The sequence below is a fragment of the Balaenoptera physalus genome, assembly GCF_965194825.1.
Source record: "Balaenoptera physalus genome assembly, chromosome: 2".
In the NCBI taxonomy this organism is placed as follows: Eukaryota; Metazoa; Chordata; class Mammalia; order Artiodactyla; family Balaenopteridae; genus Balaenoptera; species Balaenoptera physalus.
Window position 1 is genome coordinate 84,693,123 of NC_138883.1, and position 17,927 is coordinate 84,711,049.

Genomic DNA, 17,927 nt, shown 5'->3' on the forward strand with positions numbered 1-17,927 from the left:
TCTATAGAAAGAATATAAAGAAAATGTTGTATAGTCTTTTTAAAATAGCGTATTTGATATAAATTTTTCATTACTGATAGTTTTAGAAAGTGCCCTATTGCCATCTCTGTAACTTCCTCAGAGAGGCCTGTTCAGGCTAGGTCTTGCTCACTGATCTCAGGAGGCATGGTCTCCCATGGCAGCTGGTCCAGCCAGCCAGGTCCTCACTGATCTGGTGATCCCACCATGCCAGTCTTTGGGGGCTTATTAGCGATGAAGCCTGGGCCATGGTGGGAGTGTCTTGTTTAGATCGTTCTCCTTGGGGTCAACAATGGGGTCTTGTTGCTGGATGAGGGCCACCAAGGGCAAATTGTCACTGGAGGTAGAGGAACAGCCCCAGGACCACCTCTTCCAAGGCACAGAGGGGGTCCCCCAGACTGGAACAGTGTTCCATGCCATCCGTGCAAAGGAGGCCTACAAAGTGAGGAGTCCGGAAGCTTAAACTACAGTGTCACAGTAAATCAGCCTTTGATTCCACCAGAAGTTGGTGCTAAAGCCTGTTTTTGTGTATCTTCCCCAACTCTAGCAATTGTTTTTTGTTTTGTTTTTTTTAAATTATTTGGCTGTGACGGGTCTTAGTTGCGGTATGCGGGATCTTTTGTTGTGGTGCATGGGCCTCTCTCTAGTTGTGGTGTGCACGCTCCAGAGCACGCGGGCTCAGTAGTTGCAGCACACGGGTTGCCCCGTAGCATGTGGGATCTTAGTTCCCCCACCAGGGATCGAACCTGCATCCCCTGCATTGGAAGGTGGATTCTTAACGACTGGACCACCAGGAAAGTCCCTGGCAATTGTTATTTAAAAGCAAACCTCAGCCAATCTGATAGGAAAAGCTTGGAATCTCATTGTTTTTGCTCTCATTTCTTTGATTATTAATGAGGGTAAACATTTCCCCATATGATTATTACCCATTTGCGTGTTTGTGTGCATTTTCTTTTCATGTACAGTGCCTAGCACACAGAAAGTGTTTATAAATAGACCTCAAATAAGTGGTTTTGCCCATTTTCCTTTGGGGCATTGTGTCCAAGACTAAGAGCTGTCCGTTCAAAATCTGTTCTCTTCTTCCTTAATTGTATGGCAGCCTCCTTTGCAGTTGGATGGGTCTTTGCATCTAGAGCTCTCTCTGATACAATGTGAGCCAAAGTACTGTGAGCCATTTAAGGGTTTAACTTTTAAGACAGCAGGGGCACCTCCTCTCCAGACTTTCCCCTTCCTATCAGATGTTTCTGCAAACCAGCACTAACCATGCAGATGAGAACAAAGCATGGAGATGGCAGAGAAACAGGATGAAAATAAACTGGGACCTTAAATGATTGTGTAGAATAAATTCAAATTCTTAAGGGAGACATATGTGGATTTACATCTTATTTGAGCAGTTGCATTTTTGGAGTCTCTGTTACAGAGTGTGTGCTGCCCTAACCAATGTAAGCAGTGACATTATTTGATCAGAGGATTTATGGCCCAACCCATGGAGATCTGTGATTGGACAGTCCCTAGGGATGACCAGCCTGTCCACATAAAGGTGAAGCACTGGGGAGTGGAGATCAGGAGATCAGGTTCAGTGACACTGGCCTTTGAGATCACACAGTTCGTTTTCCTTGCTCTCACTGAACCCTGATGATGGGCTACATTTGCTTACATTGCCTTCAGATTGCCTCCAGCTCTTCCTTGGCAGAACTGTTCCTAGGTACTTGAGTTAACCAACACACTTTTTGGTTTTTAAAAAAAGAGAGAGTAAAATAAAATCCATAAGCTTTAGTGAACTGGTTCAAACCAGGACACGCCTATCTAGAACACTGGGCTTATCCAGAACTCAGGTACTGGAGCCCAGCAGAGGCCAGAGGCATGCACTGAAGCTCAATCACTTTATTCCTAGGAGAGCCCGCAGTTCCTCCTTCGGAGTAGTTTTCTCTGGTTCAGAAGTTCTGAATCAGGATAAATGGTTTTCAAGCCCCCAAGAATTTGGAAAAGGTAAGTTAGAAGAGGGAGGTAAGTTAGATATCAGCACAAACACACTAAGGGGACACAGGTCCTATTCAAAGCAGACTTGAGACGCATACAAGTGTAGCTGCCCGTGTGGTTTAGTATCAGGCACTCGGTAGTCATGTCGCAGGGGCCTGAGCATCAGATGCTCATGTGACCCAGGTTCTCAGGAAAGGTTAAGATATGTTCAGTAGGGTCTGTTTAAGCTGTGATATTCATAAAATCTCTTCAAAAGAGTCCTAACCAAGATAAATTCTGGTGCTTCAAAGGGTTAACTATCAGCTCTCTGACTTAGCTATTCAGAAAGATTCTGCATGATAGAGTTCATGCTGCCCTTTCCAAATCCACGAGGCTGAGGACAAACTGAGACCACTGAAGCCGCGTGGCCCTTACAACCCACTGGATTCAACCCCTAACCCCCGACACCCCCCCCCCCCCCCCCCACTGCCCTCCTCAGACATTCCTAGGCAAGTGACTTCAAGGGTGCAAGGCATGAAGCTGCCTGGGGTCTTCCAGGACCCCGTCACCTGGGAAATGTGAAGGGAGTCCCTTCCCTCTTCCCTGGTAGCAGGAACAGCTGCAAGTAGGCCTGATTCAGGGTGGGGCTTGGGGTTGTGTGGTGGTGATGGAGGGCATGAGATGTTCTGAGTGCCCCGGGCGTTCTCCCAGAGAGCGGCTCTCAGGACCATCAGCTGGGCTGGGGGAGCTTAGAAAACGCCCCACCGTCTCCTGCAACTGTGACCCTCTGTGCCCCTGCTTCCTTTTCCCTTCAGAGGCTGTGCAGCCTAGTCCACAGTCCAGGTCAGACCCAGAGAGGTCACCCCAGCCCTTGGTCCAGGCATTCATTCTTGGGCTTTGGGTCCCAGGACCTCAAAATCCCAAAGGGCAGGAGAGGAGAGAGGCATGGGACGTGCAGGGGTGCTCACTGGAGCCCCTTCCCTGGCCTCTGGGGAGAAACTCTTACCTCTCTAAGACAGAGCCTCTCACTCAGGAATCCTTGTTTCTCTTAACCAAGGTGCCAGGAACTGCAGACCAGGGACTCGGAGAACTGTGAAAAAGATCTTGAGCTTTGTAACTCCCTATGTCCAGTTCTGCTTTTACCTGGTGTCTTTGTTTTGATGAGCAAGAAAACCCTTAATATAAAAAAAAAAAAGCAAGACGCTCATTTGGCAGCAGTTAGGAGAGGACCAGGGGTACATCCCCCAGCAGCTTGCAGTAAACAGGGGAAACTGGAATGAGAGTGGATGGTGGCTGTTTTAAAGAGGAAGGGGAAGCCAGCTGAGTCTCAGGACCTGAAGCAAGGAAGAAATGGGAGCACAGGAAGAGTTCAGGGGCCTGGTGACAAGGGAGGCGCCCAGCTTCCTCAGGGACCCAGGAAGTGGGCCTCAGGCTTGTCCTCCCTCCTCTTACCCTTTCCTTCTACCTCCCCCTACACCCAGCCCTGGGGACTGTCACCAGGGATTGGCATCTCCGTAGTCCAGCCATGGCACTGTTTGCCCCAGACACTTCCAGGATGACAAAAGGGGTTGTTCCCACGAGGGCTGACAAAGCTCAAGCTCCTGCCACCCCAGAGTCCTCAGGAGCCTCCATGCAGGGGCCTCCCCTCCAGGCAGATGCCTTTCTTAGCAGCACCATTTGCTACCATAGAGCGAGTACCTGGGCACACAGTTTTATGACAGCCAGAGGCCCTGCTTTCTCTAGAACAGAGCCTGCCCTCCCCTACGCCCTCCACATCCAAGTGGTTTGAAGGCACCATGAAGATGGCTGATTTGGGCAGCCAGCAGTGGCCACGGCTGCCTCCCAAACCGCACGGCTTCCCACACTCTGGCAGTCTCGGAGAAGCATGGGAGACCTGCCAAACTTCACCATGCCCCTGGAAAGGGCTTAGGAATTAGTTCAGAAAGCTGACTGGCCCTGAGGAGTCTGGTAGTCACGAGAAGGAGACACATGCAGCAGAGAAAATAGCGAGTCCGGGGATCGCAGACCCTCTAGCAATTAAAGAGGCTACAACTTGGTGGAGGCTACACAGGACAGAGGGGCAGCAGCAGATCAGAGATCTTCTCTCATACCTAACATGTTAACAGAGGTCTACCCTGGGGAAAAAGGCAATGGAGAAAATCATGAATTGATAGGTTTAAAATGAAAAAAGTGAGAAAACATGTATGGGACCTAATTTTCCTGGAAATGTTAGTTTTTCATTTTCTTTCATCAGGTGGATTGAGTAACCTAAAAAATCAAGTTGTATTTCCTGCACAGAGCTTCCTGGCTGGAGTGGGGGCATACAAGAAGAGATCAGAGTTTATTCTGACTGACATGGCTGGAGGGTGCCCAAGGCCTTGTTATGCCAGGTGTGGTCCAAGGCGAAGCAGCCATCACCTGAGGTGTGTTTGTTAGAGGTTCAGTTTCAGGTCTCACCCTAGACCTTCTGAAATTCAACCTGCATTTTAAGAAGATCCGAGGTGATTCATATGTGTACTAAAGTTTGATAAGCATTACTTAAGGGGATGATTCAGAAGTTTCAAAAAAAAAAATTTAACTTAAACTTTGTTTAACTCCACACAAAATCTTTAGCTCGCAGTAAAAGCAGAGCTGCTCTGTTTAATTTGGGTGGCCCATATCCCTTTTTGTTTATCACTCACAACAGCCCTTGAGGCACATCTGGGGATCTCTAAAACTCCAGGTCCAGGGGGTCTCCAGAGACTCCTGAGTGCTTCAACAAAGCCCTAGGCATGGAAACTGTGATAGTAAGCCCAGTGCAGACTCCACATTTCCAGGGCTCCTCATGGGGCAGCCCACAATCTTAAAATCTACTTACCTAGGGCCCCAGAGCTGGTTCATGTGGCAAGGGAAACCTGGTTGAAAAGATGGCCTCACTGTGATCCAGTGAGATCTGCACTGGAGGACTGGACCTCCAGGCTCCCTGAGGGACGCTCCTTTTAGCAGGCAGGAGCCCTCCCCAGTCTTTTTCTACGTTAAGGGACTGGCTCTTTGGGTTCATAGCTGAAAGCTGTCCATCTCCCACATGAGAGCCGCAGTCTTCAGGGAGTGGACAGACATGAGCATGAGTCATAACTTGGGGACAGGACTCAAGCTGTTAATGAGTTTGAAGCTTTCGCTTTTAAGATTCAAGCCCCATCTATGAACCCTCAGGTGAGGGAGGGACAGGTGAGGAGGAACATTAAGGCTGCGAGTACCCCTCAATATGAAATGTTAGCTGTGTTTCTTCAGGGACTGGATTGAAAATGGGTAAAAGGGGGGTACGGTACCATGTCTGGGGACACAGAAGACTGGAGAGCTCTGATCCAAGACTTACATGCTTTTCAGGAGAGGATACTAGCCTATCCGCATCCGGGTGCAGCTACACGAGGATCTGAGTTGTCAGGTCCCTACAGAGGCGACCACTGCTGACCTTGACAAGGTTCTAGAGTCTTGTCACTGGCGGGGGGGGGGGGCGAGCTGGGTAATGAGAAGTGGAGAGGATCCATCCTAGTGGGCTTGTTGACCAGGAGCCACAGTGGTGACAATAGGGCATGGCTAATCGGGAAACTGACACTGGTTTGCTCTGTGTGAGGCCTTGGTCAAGTTTACCAGCAAGAAAAACAAGACCCAGCATATATGACAGGGCTACTTAAGATCAACAAAATGAAGACAAGGCTTACCCTTGTGACGGGGTGAGCAGCAGCTTCTAAGGAGCCAGCCCACCCCGATCAAGGGTGTGCAGGGTAAGCCAAGGCTTGGGAGGCCACACAGCCAGCACATTCGGAACAGCACGAGCCCTGCTCAAAGGTGACACAAGAGCATATATGAGTGTTTTAACTCAATCAGAGAAACACTGCCAGTGCAGGCTGGGAACTCATTCTTTTTCCAACTGATCAGAGAGCTAAGTTTTCAAAGCCTGGATGTCTTTGGAATCCCTAGTAACATATTTCACTGTTTTCCTTCATGATTCTTACAAGTACAGCTAACTTTGATAACACTGAGTTCGTTTCACAGTTCCTTAGTATTTCTGCTGGCTTAACTGATTGACAGTGGGTACTGGAACTGCAAACGGGGTAGGTTTCTGGGGTTTATATGCACACATTTGTACACATATCACAGTTTTAGAAATTGGGACAATACAGTTTCTATTAGTTGGGGATTTTATATATTACACACTGCCAGGATAATCTCTCACTTGTGGTATTTGGGGAAAGAATCCGTCAGTGTTAAGATTACCACTATGTAACTGCCTAATGGTGGACCAGGTCAAGCTGCCTACGCCTAAGTCCTGGAGGCAAGGTCTGGAGTCATAAGGAGCCCACACCCTGAAGGCCGAGGCCCTGGCCCGCCAGGAACTTGGTTAAGCCTCCTCTCTGACGGCTGGAGGCGAATTCCTATGCCCAATTAACGCCCACAGGGCACTCCTCGTCACACTGACCACGTGTCCTGACCACAAGAACGATGACAATGTTGGGGCTCTGCTTCCCCTTCATCCTGCCACACTCCCCCAGGAGCCTTACAATGCCCCCAAGGAGAGGCGGCTGCAAAGACCACAGACACCTCAATTTACATAAAATTATCTCACTCCGTTTTATTTAAGATTTTTTTTCTCCAGTTAGTAAAAGAAAGATGTGTCTCTCTTTATACATATGTACAAGTTCAGTTATAAAAATAGACAGCACATTCAAAGAGAAAAAAGGCTTGGCATTTTTCTGATTCCCTCTAAACAGCATCTGTACACAGGAGTCTGGGTTTGGGCAGGGGAATCTTAATGATTTAAATTAAATGACTCCCCTACCACTCCTACTCCAAAAAAAAAGTTTTAAAAATCAATCTATCTAAACTCAATTCCGCGATTTTCAGGTGTGCAAATTAGAGGCTGGCCCGCCCAGAAGCACCTGCTCCACCAGGGACATCAGGCTGGGGGCAAGCAGAAACACCACCAGTGCCAACACCACCCCTTTGCCTCTCCTGGAGGGAAGCAAGCTCAGGCTGGTGGGGTCGGGCTGGGAGGGTGGGTGCTGAGCCTGCCCTCTCTCCATCCTCTCCAGCTCACTCCGCCATCCCTTCCTTTCTCAGTGCAATACAGACAGTGCATACAGCCAAGCAGGGGGCTGAAGGGCAAGGGTGGGGAGACTGTGCATTCAGGAAGGGCAAGGGGAGCCTGCAAGAGGGGCAGTGAGGATGTCCTGCTGATTGAGGTGGCTCCTGGTCTGTTTACTGGCTTCTGGGAGTCCCGGAGTGGGAGCTGCTGCTACTGTTGCTGGTGGGACCTGAAGGTTCTCTGGTGCGAACCGTGCAGGACAGGGGAGGAAATGCTGGGAAAACAACTGCCTCCAGGCATGCTTCCTCTAGCCTTCTGTCATCCTCACAGACCACTACCTTCTTTTGCGTTCGCTGCTCTCCTCAACCGTGACACTCTGGCAAATGGGGTTCGGAGACTTGGGGAGTTGCCCACGACTGAGGACGTCGCATACATGATTTCCTCCCTTCCTAGCCCCACAGGAAATCACAGCCCTAAGAGAAGTCTCCACTGTGGAAGGCTCTTCACAGCACTTGTAGAGCCTTTGCAAGGGACATGGCCAGAGCCGAAGAGTGGAATGGGGATGGAGACTGTGTGCCTGAGCATCTAAACAGGGTCTCTGTCAGGCCCTTCCCCAGTATGAGGTTTAAGACTTGCCTATAAATTCCTTTGAGATGCTGTGGGCCTGATCCCCGTCCTTGGGCCTTCTTCCTACAGGCAACCCCAGAGCATTCCTCTTGGGACACAGGTGATCAAAGTGCTCACGCCAACCACCTGCCTGTCTTTCCCTTGCTGCAGCTGGTCATCGCTGCCCTCTGGCTTGGGATGAAAGATGCTGCACTGGGCAAGCCATCCAAAGGCCATCTGCAGGCCAGGACTCTAGCCCCCGGTTTGGTTGAAGGAAGCTGGAGGGCCAGGTGGTTACCGTCCTCCAGAGGGGTTGGTGCCTTTGCCCTGTTTCCGGACCAGGGAGTCTGGGGCTAGGCTGCTGGTCAAGTGGAGGCTCTTGGGAGTCCCAGGAACACTATTTCCTTTGCTCAAAGGGGAGCTCAAGGGAGAAGAGGCGCTTGAAGGTCCAAAGTCAGCAAGGCCAGCAGGCCGAACAAGGGACGTCTGCAGAGGACTGCTGGCGGAGATTCCTGTGGGGAGGGAAAGAGAGGCAAGACGAGCATAAGCACCAGTGCTGTCCGAGTGCCTCAGTACCTAACCTCGGTTGCTGGAGTCTGGTCTGGAGATGAGGTCGTGGGGAACCCCCTCCCTGCCACTCTTCTTAGCGTATTTGCTTGCTCTTCCTGTCAACTGTTTTTTCAGTAAGAGAAAAATGATACCTACCCAGCTCTCTCCACATTACCGCATCAAGAGGGAGTAAGATGTCACCTTGGCACTCAAGAGCAGAGCACACATTATACAACATGGGAAAGCCAAGGCTGCAGGATGAGCTGTAACTTACAGGCACTAATGTATTTTCTTACACATTCCTTCTTCCTTTTTAGGACACCACTTGTGATTAGTTGCTTCCCTCTTTATTTTTTTAGAAATTTATTTATTTATTTATTTTTAAATTTTTGGCTGTGTTGGGTCTTCGTTGCTGTGTGCCAGCTTTCTCTAGTTGCGGCGAGCTGGGGCTACTCTTTGTTGCGGTGCGCGGGCTTCTCACTGTGGTGGCTTCTCTTGTTGCGGAGCACGGGCTCTAGCCGCGAGGGCTTCAGTAGTTGTGGCACGTGGGCTAGGTAGTTGTGGCTCACAGGCTCTAGAGCGCAGGCTCGGTAGTTGTGGCTCACGGGCTTAGCTGCTCCTCGGCATGTGGGATCTTCCCGGACCAGGGCTCGAACCCGTGTCCCCTGCATTGGCAGGCGGATTCTTAACCACTGCGCCACCAAGGAAGTCCCAGCTGCTTCCTTCTTAATTTCAGAAGATGTCCTCTACTCCCCAGTCTGGCCAGAGGACACAAGGCTGCCCACTCTATCCTGTGTCTACACTCATGCAGTTCTCCTTGTGTTGGACGCAGCTACCCCTGCTCTCCAAGCCCTGCCACTTTAAGGATCTGGTTCAAATCTCCCATCTCCAGTGATGGCTTCCTGGGCAACAACTCTTTTGAACATTCCTACGAATGAATTCTACGTGCTCAGCAGGCAGACTCGTGTCTCCTCTCATCCATAGTGGAGCTGTGGGTGATGTCCAGATCAGTCCTTTCCCTTGTTTTCCGTTCCCAGTCACCAAGCACTGTCAATTTTTCTTGTGACACTCTACCCCCTGTTGCCTCCGGGAGAAAGCCTGATGAGTGTCATGCTTTGCCCCATCCGTGGGTGAAATCCTGCCATGGCAGCCTTGACCACTGCCGTGACTGTTGTTTTCCAAGGGTGTGATGAGCTGGCAAGAGGTTAAGAAACACTGGGGTAGGCTATCATACTTCATATTTGTTGAATGAACAGATAAATGAAGGCCGCTATCCCTGCAGGAGGAGAAAGGGGAGGTAGCCTAACGCTTACTGAGAACTTTCTATCCAACAATGCCCGTACTTGCTGCAGCAACCCTAAATCCTAAGCCCGCGTTTCCAATGGGGAGAGAGGTCTGTGCATGGTGAGGGTGCCCTTCTCACCGCTCTCAGATGTCCTACATTCCACCGCTACCATTATCCTCCACAGCTCATGGTCACAATAGCTACTTCCCTTCTCAAACTTCCCAGAGCCCCTGGTCACACACCAGGTAAGCTCTCGCCCAGCAGGTCTTTCCAACCCTGACTCCCGCAGCTCCTCTTCAGCACAGCCTGACTGACCTGCTCGGTGACCCCCAACGTGCCTTGGTCACGGTAAACTCTCTGTCGCCAGTTTAAATCCTTCACCATCCTTCTCTTTCCTTCTGAATTAGCCTGGCAACTTTGTCATCAAATCCACGGTTCCTCCTTCTTCTGATCTACAACCAGAATTAAGGCCTTCCCTCTCCCTTCATTCAGTACACACATACTGCCTTGTATTGCTGTTAAACAAATTCCTTGCCCAACTTCCCCTTCTCATTTTCTTTATACACTCAGGCAAGGGGTTCATGTGTTATACTCCTATGCACACAGCAGGTGGTGTTTCTGTTTTGTTTTGGTTTTGGATTTTTTTGGCGCCACGCGGCTTGCGGGATCTTAGTTCCCTGACTAGGGATTGAACCTGGGCCCTCGGCAGTGAGAGCACAGAGTCCTAACCACTGGACCACCAGGGAATTCCCTACAGCAGGTGTTTAACCCTAAGGTGATGGAGCACAAGGCTGGGTAAAAGTTAACTATGCTAGCCTTGACTACTGAAATGTAATTATTAAAATGTGGGTCCGGGGGAAAAAAATCAGTTCTCAAAGCAGGAGAAATTCTGTTTAAAATTCAGCTTTCTCTGTTTTCACAGTTCCTTCCACTTTGAAGGCAGTACTGTGCTAAGTCACAAGGGCAAGGAGAGAGTCAGGACCACTCAATGCTGAGGCAGAATCCAACATGGGCTTGGGAAGGAGCTTTGGGCCTGGGGGTGTCCTACTTGCTCTACCTGGCGGAATGCTCAATAGACCCTCCAGACTGTCCCCGACCAGAATGGAGCCCGCAGTCCCCTGGGGCCTCCGCACCTTTAGACACGTTGTACCCGTATGCAGCATAGGCAGCTGCAGAGGCCGCGGCAGCCCCTGCTTTGGCTCCTGCCATTGCAGCAGCACTGCCTGCGGTGGACTTTCGGCTCCGGCCCTTCCCTGCTCCTTTGGCTGTGCTTCCTGAACCTTTGGGGCGGCCTCGGCTTCGGGCTGAATGACCACGTCCTGCGGCTGGCATTTCCTGAATGGAAATTCCTGTGGGAACAAATGGGCCAAGAGGGAAAAAAGTTAATTTCTTCACATGTTAACAGAATCTTCTCCTGGACAGGGAAGATGGCTTTCAGGGTGTTTGTTTCAGGACTCCCAGGGAGGTCTACGCCTCAATTTAATGGCTGGGACACAGCGTCACACAGCGTTAGTAAGAACTGTAAATAGCTACAACAGCCTGACACCTCAAGCTGCTTTTCATTCTCTAAGAGTGGTGCCATTACTCCTGAATTTCTTCTTTCAACTAGATCATTACTAAATGAACTCCAGAGACGTGCACCTGTGATTCACCTGCACACTCCAATGTTTTCCTGCCTTGGAGAATCAACTTTTACTCCCAAGTTTTTTTTGTTTTTTGTTTGTTTTTTTTAAAAATTAATTAATTAATTAATGTTTTATTTTTGGCTGTGTTGGGTCTTCGTTGCTGTGCACGGGCTTTCTCTAGTTGCGGCGAGCGGGGACTACTCTTCGTTGCGGTGCGCGGGCTACTCAGTACGGTGGCTCCTCTCATTGCGGAGCACAGGCTCTAGGCCACGCAGGCTTCAGCAGCTGCTGCACACCGGCTCAGTAGTTGTGGCTCACGGGCTACAGAACGCAGGCTCAGTAGTTGTGGCGCACGGGCTTAGTTGCTCTGCGGCATACAGGATCTTCCCGGACCAGGGCTCGAACCCGTGTCCCTGCATTGGCAGGCGGCTTCTTTTTTTTTTTTTTAATAAATCTATTTATTTATTTATTTTTGGCTGCGTTGGATCTTCATTGCTGCATGCAGGTTTTCTCTGGTTGCGTCGAGCGGGGGCTACTCTTTTGTTGCGGTGCGCGGACTTCTCATTGCTGTGGCTTCTCTTGTTGCGGAGCACGGGCTCTAGGCACGCAGGCTTCAGTAGTTGTGGCACGCAGGCTCTAGAGCGCAGGCTCAGTCGTTGTGGCGCACGGGCTTAGTTGCTCCGCGGCATGTGGGATCTTCCCGGACCAGGGCTCGAACCCGCGTCCCCTGCATTGGCAGGCGGATTCTTAACCACTGCACCACCAGGGAAGTCCCTACTCCCAAGTTTTAAACTTAGAGGTCCTTAAGAAATAGCAGCAACACTGGGCCCCACAGAACAAAGTGAGGAAAGGCCTGGAAAAGCTAACTATAATTAAAAACTGGCAAAAATAAGGATGAAATATGAAAGACAGGAATGGCTAGAAAACAAAGATGTTTGTAATCTTTATGAAGTTCTTATTTTGCATTCCCTAAACCTTCTCATTCTCCCTTTCACTTGAATCGGCTAATGAAAGAATGAGGCTACAAATTCTTTTTGCTCTACTCCACTCTTCTTTAAAGAAAGTAGAAAACGGCATCATCCTAGAAGGAATCAGGACCTCACCCAAGCTGTATGGGACAGCAGCATCACTTACCGTTCACAGTGTCCGACACGGAGCCTGTTATGGAAGCAGGAGAGTTGGTGGCTCGAGACTGAGGGGCTGAGGAGGCTGGGTCATCCACAATGACCAGCATGTCACTGCTGCTCTCGTCGGGGGGAATAGAGCCGGTGTGCAGCTCACTGCTGATGGAGATCTAGAGGCAAAAGGGTCATGATCACCCCCCCTCCTAGCGCCCGCAGCCCACGGCCCTCGTGCCTACATCAGGATGTGCTTCTCAGGTCTCACCACCATTTGCCTCTCCTGCCTGGCTTCACTCCTGAGAGTTAGACCCCCTGCTTTGGCTCCAAAGAAGGCAGCCTGTCCTCACTTGCTTTTCTTCCCATGGATTCCATATGTAACCCCTTCTACAAGGCAGGAGAACTCCTGGAAAAGCAAAGGCTACCAGGTCAGGACACAGTCCCCACTGCTGTGATGAAGGCATCTAAAAGGAGCCTCACCTCACTGAAAGGGCTGGGCATGGCTGAGTCCACACTAATGAAGGAGTCATCCCCGTCTGCAGAGAGGTTGGAGTTATCAGCCGAAGGAACAAATGGGATCACTAGGTTCACACCCTCCTTTCTCCTTTTCCCATCCAATTCATCTTCCTTTTTCTTCTGGGAACACACAAATCAAGAAATATGGAAAAAGGATGAGGATAGGCACCAAGAGAAAAGTGGGGCTGGAGAAGAAAGTGATGACAGAAATTTGACTCTTTGTAAACTTTCTAAGTTTCATTTTATTCAATTAGCATATTATTAAAGGAAGAAAAAATCCTAAGGAAGGAGGAAAGGGATGGCTCAGTAAGAGTTTATGCATATTCTGGCACAATAATACAGAGTTGAAAGGCCAGTCACACTGAACTGGAGCTGTGCCAAACCTAATCCTCACAGGGCGGGGTGCACGGTCAGCTTCCAGCACGGCCAAGCTGCAGCATTTCTCAGGGGCGGAATTGATGCAGCCCCACAAGAGGGAGGGCCCGTGCTCTTAGTATATTTTCCACACATCTGTTTTCACTCTGCCTTCTTTTTAAATATGTATAAGGGGAATGAAGGTTCTTATTACACACAAGGAATACTGAGGTGGCTTTTCATTATTTCCTCAATTTACGCTTAAGGATTGAGTGACTAAGCTACACTAAACAGTTCTAGAGCCAAGTTCAGTAGGGCTTTGTCACAGATGAGAGATGTGGAAGCACAGAAAGTGCTTAGAAAATTCTGGGGATCACACCCATCCACCGCACCTAACGGCATTTGTATCTAGACCTATATCAGGGTTAATAGGGTATGTCTTTGTGTAGTTTATATTATCACTGGGTATTTATCTGAAACTTCTTATTCAGAGTAGGGATGGCACCTGATGCAAACTCAGTAAACCCTACAATGTCCTGTTGAAGAAAACCACCCTTTCTTCTTTGATATTGTTTCTGAATAGTAGTAAGCAGTGGGTTAGAGATTTGAAAGTGGAGTCATAAAAGAGAACCTGAGAACATCGGTAGAAATAGCAGCCCAGACTATGAAGAACGTGAGCCTTCATTCCTGAGATTTTTTTCAACTCTGTAAATATAGTGAGTACCAAGGGCATCCTTCAGGCTAGAAATAGTTCTGCTTAGCAGGAGGTACAATTGAGGGTGTGGACTGAACTGGTGTGTGTATCAGAAGATGAACATATAATATAGACAGGCTCCTAGGCTGCTGACCATCAGGGCCATACAGACAAAGGGACACGAGGCCCTATACAAGCTTGCATAAGGGGAAGAAGTGGACCTCCACTTAAAACACAACCGGCTTTAACATGTGACTAGACAACATGCTTCAGACAAACCAAACAGTCCAGGGAAATGATACATGGACAAATGTCTGACTTGAGGGCCCAGAGCTATGGCAATGTCTGAAGTTCAGCACAACACAAAGGTAAGCCAAACCCACCAGAAGAAATTAGGAGTCACTTTCTGGAAGGTAATAAAATGGTTTCAAACCAACAGCCTTTATTTATTTATTTTTAAATTAATTAACTAATTATTTACTTGTTCAAACCAACAGTCTTTAGGCATGGTTAAGTCTGGGAACCTAGTCAGAACTAATGGGCTGACTCCTGAAACAAGAGTAAGTCCTGAAGACCTCAGTTCTGATTTACATATCAGTAAAGATCAGGGGTAAGGATTATTGATATACTTTGGTAGAAACAGCAAGACAGGGATATGTAGGGGAACTACATCCCACTTTGCAGCTAGCCTGGTGGGCTCAAGTAGGAAATGTCAGAAGGGAGACAAAAACAGCTCAAATCCTTGGCATGAATTGGAGAAAAAGATGAACAGACTGGCCAACGATTTATTTTTCCAGTAGTAGATGACACTGAATGGTGCACTAGCAGAACTATGGCAGAAGGAATGGATCTAATGACCTCTTAGGTCCTTTCTAAGATTCTATGGAATCTAATAATGTAACATCCATCTTACATTTATTAGACTTATGCTTTTTAACAGTCCCAACAAATGGTTTCCATAATTACATGTAACCACAGACACATGTAATTATGTCTGTGTGGGGAGTACAGTTCTACCAAGGCTGCATTTCTCCTGCTTGATTCTCTATCAGGACAGAACTGCCGTATAGCACACGTAGATGGAGCTGGACACCAACCAGTAACCAAGACGACAAGCCTGTACCCTGAAGCCTCTTCTGTAAGGACCACTCCGCACCCCCATCAGTCCCTGTCCACCACCCCAAACTTGACATACCTTCTCTGCGTATTTTTCCCGCTTGCGCTTGCGCTCTTTAACTCGGTTGGTTTCCTCCTGCTGCCGTTTCTCTTCTTGTCGGAGTCTCACTGTCAAGAAAATTTTAAAAAGATCTGATGAAGTACCTGTGGCAATCCTAATCCTCATTCTCTGAAATTAAGGTGGCCATATTCTTTTATATTTATGATTGAAGGTATGACTTCTATCCATCTAAGGCAGATATCTGGTGGTCTTCTAACCTGGAGAACGAACAGAGTTCCTTGGATTCTTAACAGTTTTGGGGTTCAAACCACGATTCAGTGACACTGTCATGGGCCTTTCCTTGCCTTTTATTCTTTTTCCTTTTCTTTTCAGCCTTTTAATATCTCTGCATTGCACAGAGTCCTGAAAGGTTTTTAGAAGGTGGTGTGAACCCCATAAGAAAGGCGTTTCATCACATTTTCTGATGTGATGCTGTCAAAGTCCTCAGAGGTTTACAAGGTAAGTCTGAAACTGAAACCCATTGTTCTCAAAAGCCAGAAGTACTGGGAGAAGCGTTTGTATGTTACATACAGCAGTGTGCTTTTCCAACTTTTCCATAAAAACATTTCTCTGGATAGAACAGAGTAAATTCATTACTGCTGAGGAGTCAAGGGATATAGCCTTCCTGGTACCCATTTATTTGAAGTCATATTACTCTAACAATACACACGAATTTTTCCTTCTACTCCATAATACATCCTTCTTTGGGTTTTAATATAAAATATTAACCAAAAAAATGTTTCTCCCCGGACAGTCTTTGGCTTTGCCTCCCCTTGGAACAGTCAAGGGCGCCTTCCATTTCCAGAAGTGTGGGGCTAAAGAAACATCTCTGTAAGGAGAAGAGAGCGTTAATAAGAGGTCTAGAGTACATACATTTCTTCTCCAATTCTTCATCGTCTAGAAGAAGGCTAACCACCTCTTTGGGTTTCAAGGTATCTGGTTTGAAGTTTCCACCAGAAATCACCATCCGCTGAATCTGTATCAAAGCAGATCAAAAATCACCATCCTAAGGCATCCATTCCCTTATGGCAAATATTCAGAAAGAAAGAAACATCTTTCTTAATCTGTTCTTCTGGTGAGGCCCCTGGATTTCCTTCTTCTTTTGCATTCGTGTGGCTGGCTCATCCAGGTCATTTGTCCAACAGAAAGGACAATGAGAACTTCTTTGCTTGCAACTGTTAATTGATAGCTATAAGGTCCAATAATACTGAATCAAGAAGGAAAAGAACCCAAAATGATCATTTCTTTAGAAACCAGCAAATTTGTCACACAACTCAGAGGACGATCACACCGAGAGTACTAGGGTGAGAGCAAACGCCATTCCTTCTTCCCCTGAATGTGAAACCACGTCAAACAGGAGGGCCACGACTTGGGGTCCTCTTCACATGAACAACAGCTGAATGTAGGTTGTAGACACAATTCTGGTAGAAAAGGAGTAAGGAATGGCCAGCGCAGTAGACTGCTTTTGTACAGGACCTCATTTTATTTTCTATTCACAAGAAATTTTAGTGCTTTCATGACCAACGAAAGCCAAGAGAGTCTTAGTCTCAGTCCAGGCAATGTGGCTGGACTATTTTCTCTACCAGCACAATACTTCCTTTGCCTTCTGCTTACCTCACTCTTCTCCTTGGCTCGCTGCAGAATGCGTTCTTCAATGGTGCCCTTACAGATGAGTCGGTACACGGTAACCTGCTTTGTCTGCCCCAAGCGGTGGGCCCTGTCCATGGCCTGCTGGTCCACAGTGGGGTTCCAATCGCTATCATAAAAAATCACCTGCATAGGCAGGACAAGAATACAGCAAAGATGAGGCACTCTCAGGGCAACACCAGGAATTCTGACAGCAACCCAGCCACTCATCTATTTCAATAGTCTGATGCCAGATTTTTTTCTACGATATAAAGATGAACAGGTATCTACTCATAAAACCAAGCCATTCCCTCATCTGCCCTGGGCAAAAGAGACATACTCTGAGCATTTTTCAGGGTTTTCATTTAAAAAGAGGGAGTGGCAACAATATTAATAGTTAACACTGAGGGCTTACTATTTGCCAGTCATTGTACTAGGTGCTTTATGTGTATTAACTCACTTAAATCCCACTACCACTATGATTTAGGTACTATTTAAAAACCCCTTTTTATAGATGAGGAAACTGAGACACAGGAATAAGAGATTTTATCCAAGATCACACCACCTAAATAAGCAGTGGGCCTGGGATGTGAGGGATGTGAAAGCCTTCTCTTTAATCCTAGGCCTACCTTGTAAGAGACAGACATGGCTTTCCTGGCATTCTCAGGTTCCCATTAACAGAGTCATTTCCTGTCTCTTGAATTCCAGGCAAGAAATGTTTAAAGGGTTCTCTGGAAGTTACTCCTAGTTTGCTAAACAGCAAACACAAACAACAACAAAATGTACTCCCCCTTCCCCTGCCCCACCAGTGATCCTAAAACCAACAGACTCCTGGGTCCTCAGCCCTGAGGCTACTATCAATACAGTAGACCTCCTAAAAGAAAGCCAGTTCAAAATGACCCTCATCTCTCATGCGTCCTCCTCTACATTCAACCAAGTCATCAAATCCAGCCAGTGCTTCTTCAGAAACAAACCTATCCTTTCTACAGTCCACTGTCCTCCTTGACCAGGCCCTCACCACCTACAGCTGGCTCACTAATGTTTCTAGACCAGCAGGCTTCTGAGATCTCTTTCTTCTTCAGTCTACTTTGAGTACCACTAGAGACCACTCCATCTCTCTGTCGATTATGCTGTAACACACCGAGTCCAAACTCCCCTCAATAATCAGGTCCTGCCATACTAAGACAACTTCATTTTTATTCTTTCCTAATATAAAAGCACCCCTTCCCTTTTGTCAGATAGGTCTCTTCGGTATCCCTCACTTATATTATGTTTGTTTGTACTACTTCTTGCTTA

At 47.9% G+C, this 17,927-nt stretch overlaps 2 protein-coding genes across 5 annotated transcripts in view; one reads left to right on the plus strand and one right to left on the minus strand.

Moving 5' to 3' along the window:
• CHAC1 (ChaC glutathione specific gamma-glutamylcyclotransferase 1) overlaps nucleotides 1-17,927 on the plus strand; it is a 35,951-nt gene that overhangs the window by 14,107 nt on the left and 3,917 nt on the right. The window lies entirely within an intron of this gene.
• Nucleotides 6,564-17,927, minus strand: part of INO80 (INO80 complex ATPase subunit) — a 129,464-nt gene continuing 118,100 nt past the window's right edge. For 2 of the 4 annotated variants that reach the window (XM_082449311.1, XM_082449309.1), the window contains 7 exons: nucleotides 16,620-16,778; nucleotides 15,879-15,981; nucleotides 14,985-15,073; nucleotides 12,706-12,861; nucleotides 12,242-12,401; nucleotides 10,616-10,831; nucleotides 6,564-8,160 (listed from right to left, as the gene is read on the minus strand). In XM_082449311.1, coding sequence (XP_082305437.1) covers nucleotides 7,943-8,160; nucleotides 10,616-10,831; nucleotides 12,242-12,401; nucleotides 12,706-12,861; nucleotides 14,985-15,073; nucleotides 15,879-15,981; nucleotides 16,620-16,778 — 1,101 coding nt within the window. In that variant the 3' untranslated portion in view covers nucleotides 6,564-7,942. The remainder of the gene's footprint in view (nucleotides 8,161-10,615; nucleotides 10,832-12,241; nucleotides 12,402-12,705; nucleotides 12,862-14,984; nucleotides 15,074-15,878; nucleotides 15,982-16,619; nucleotides 16,779-17,927) is intronic. The other 2 variants (XM_082449310.1, XM_082449312.1) reach the window with 2 other exon arrangements.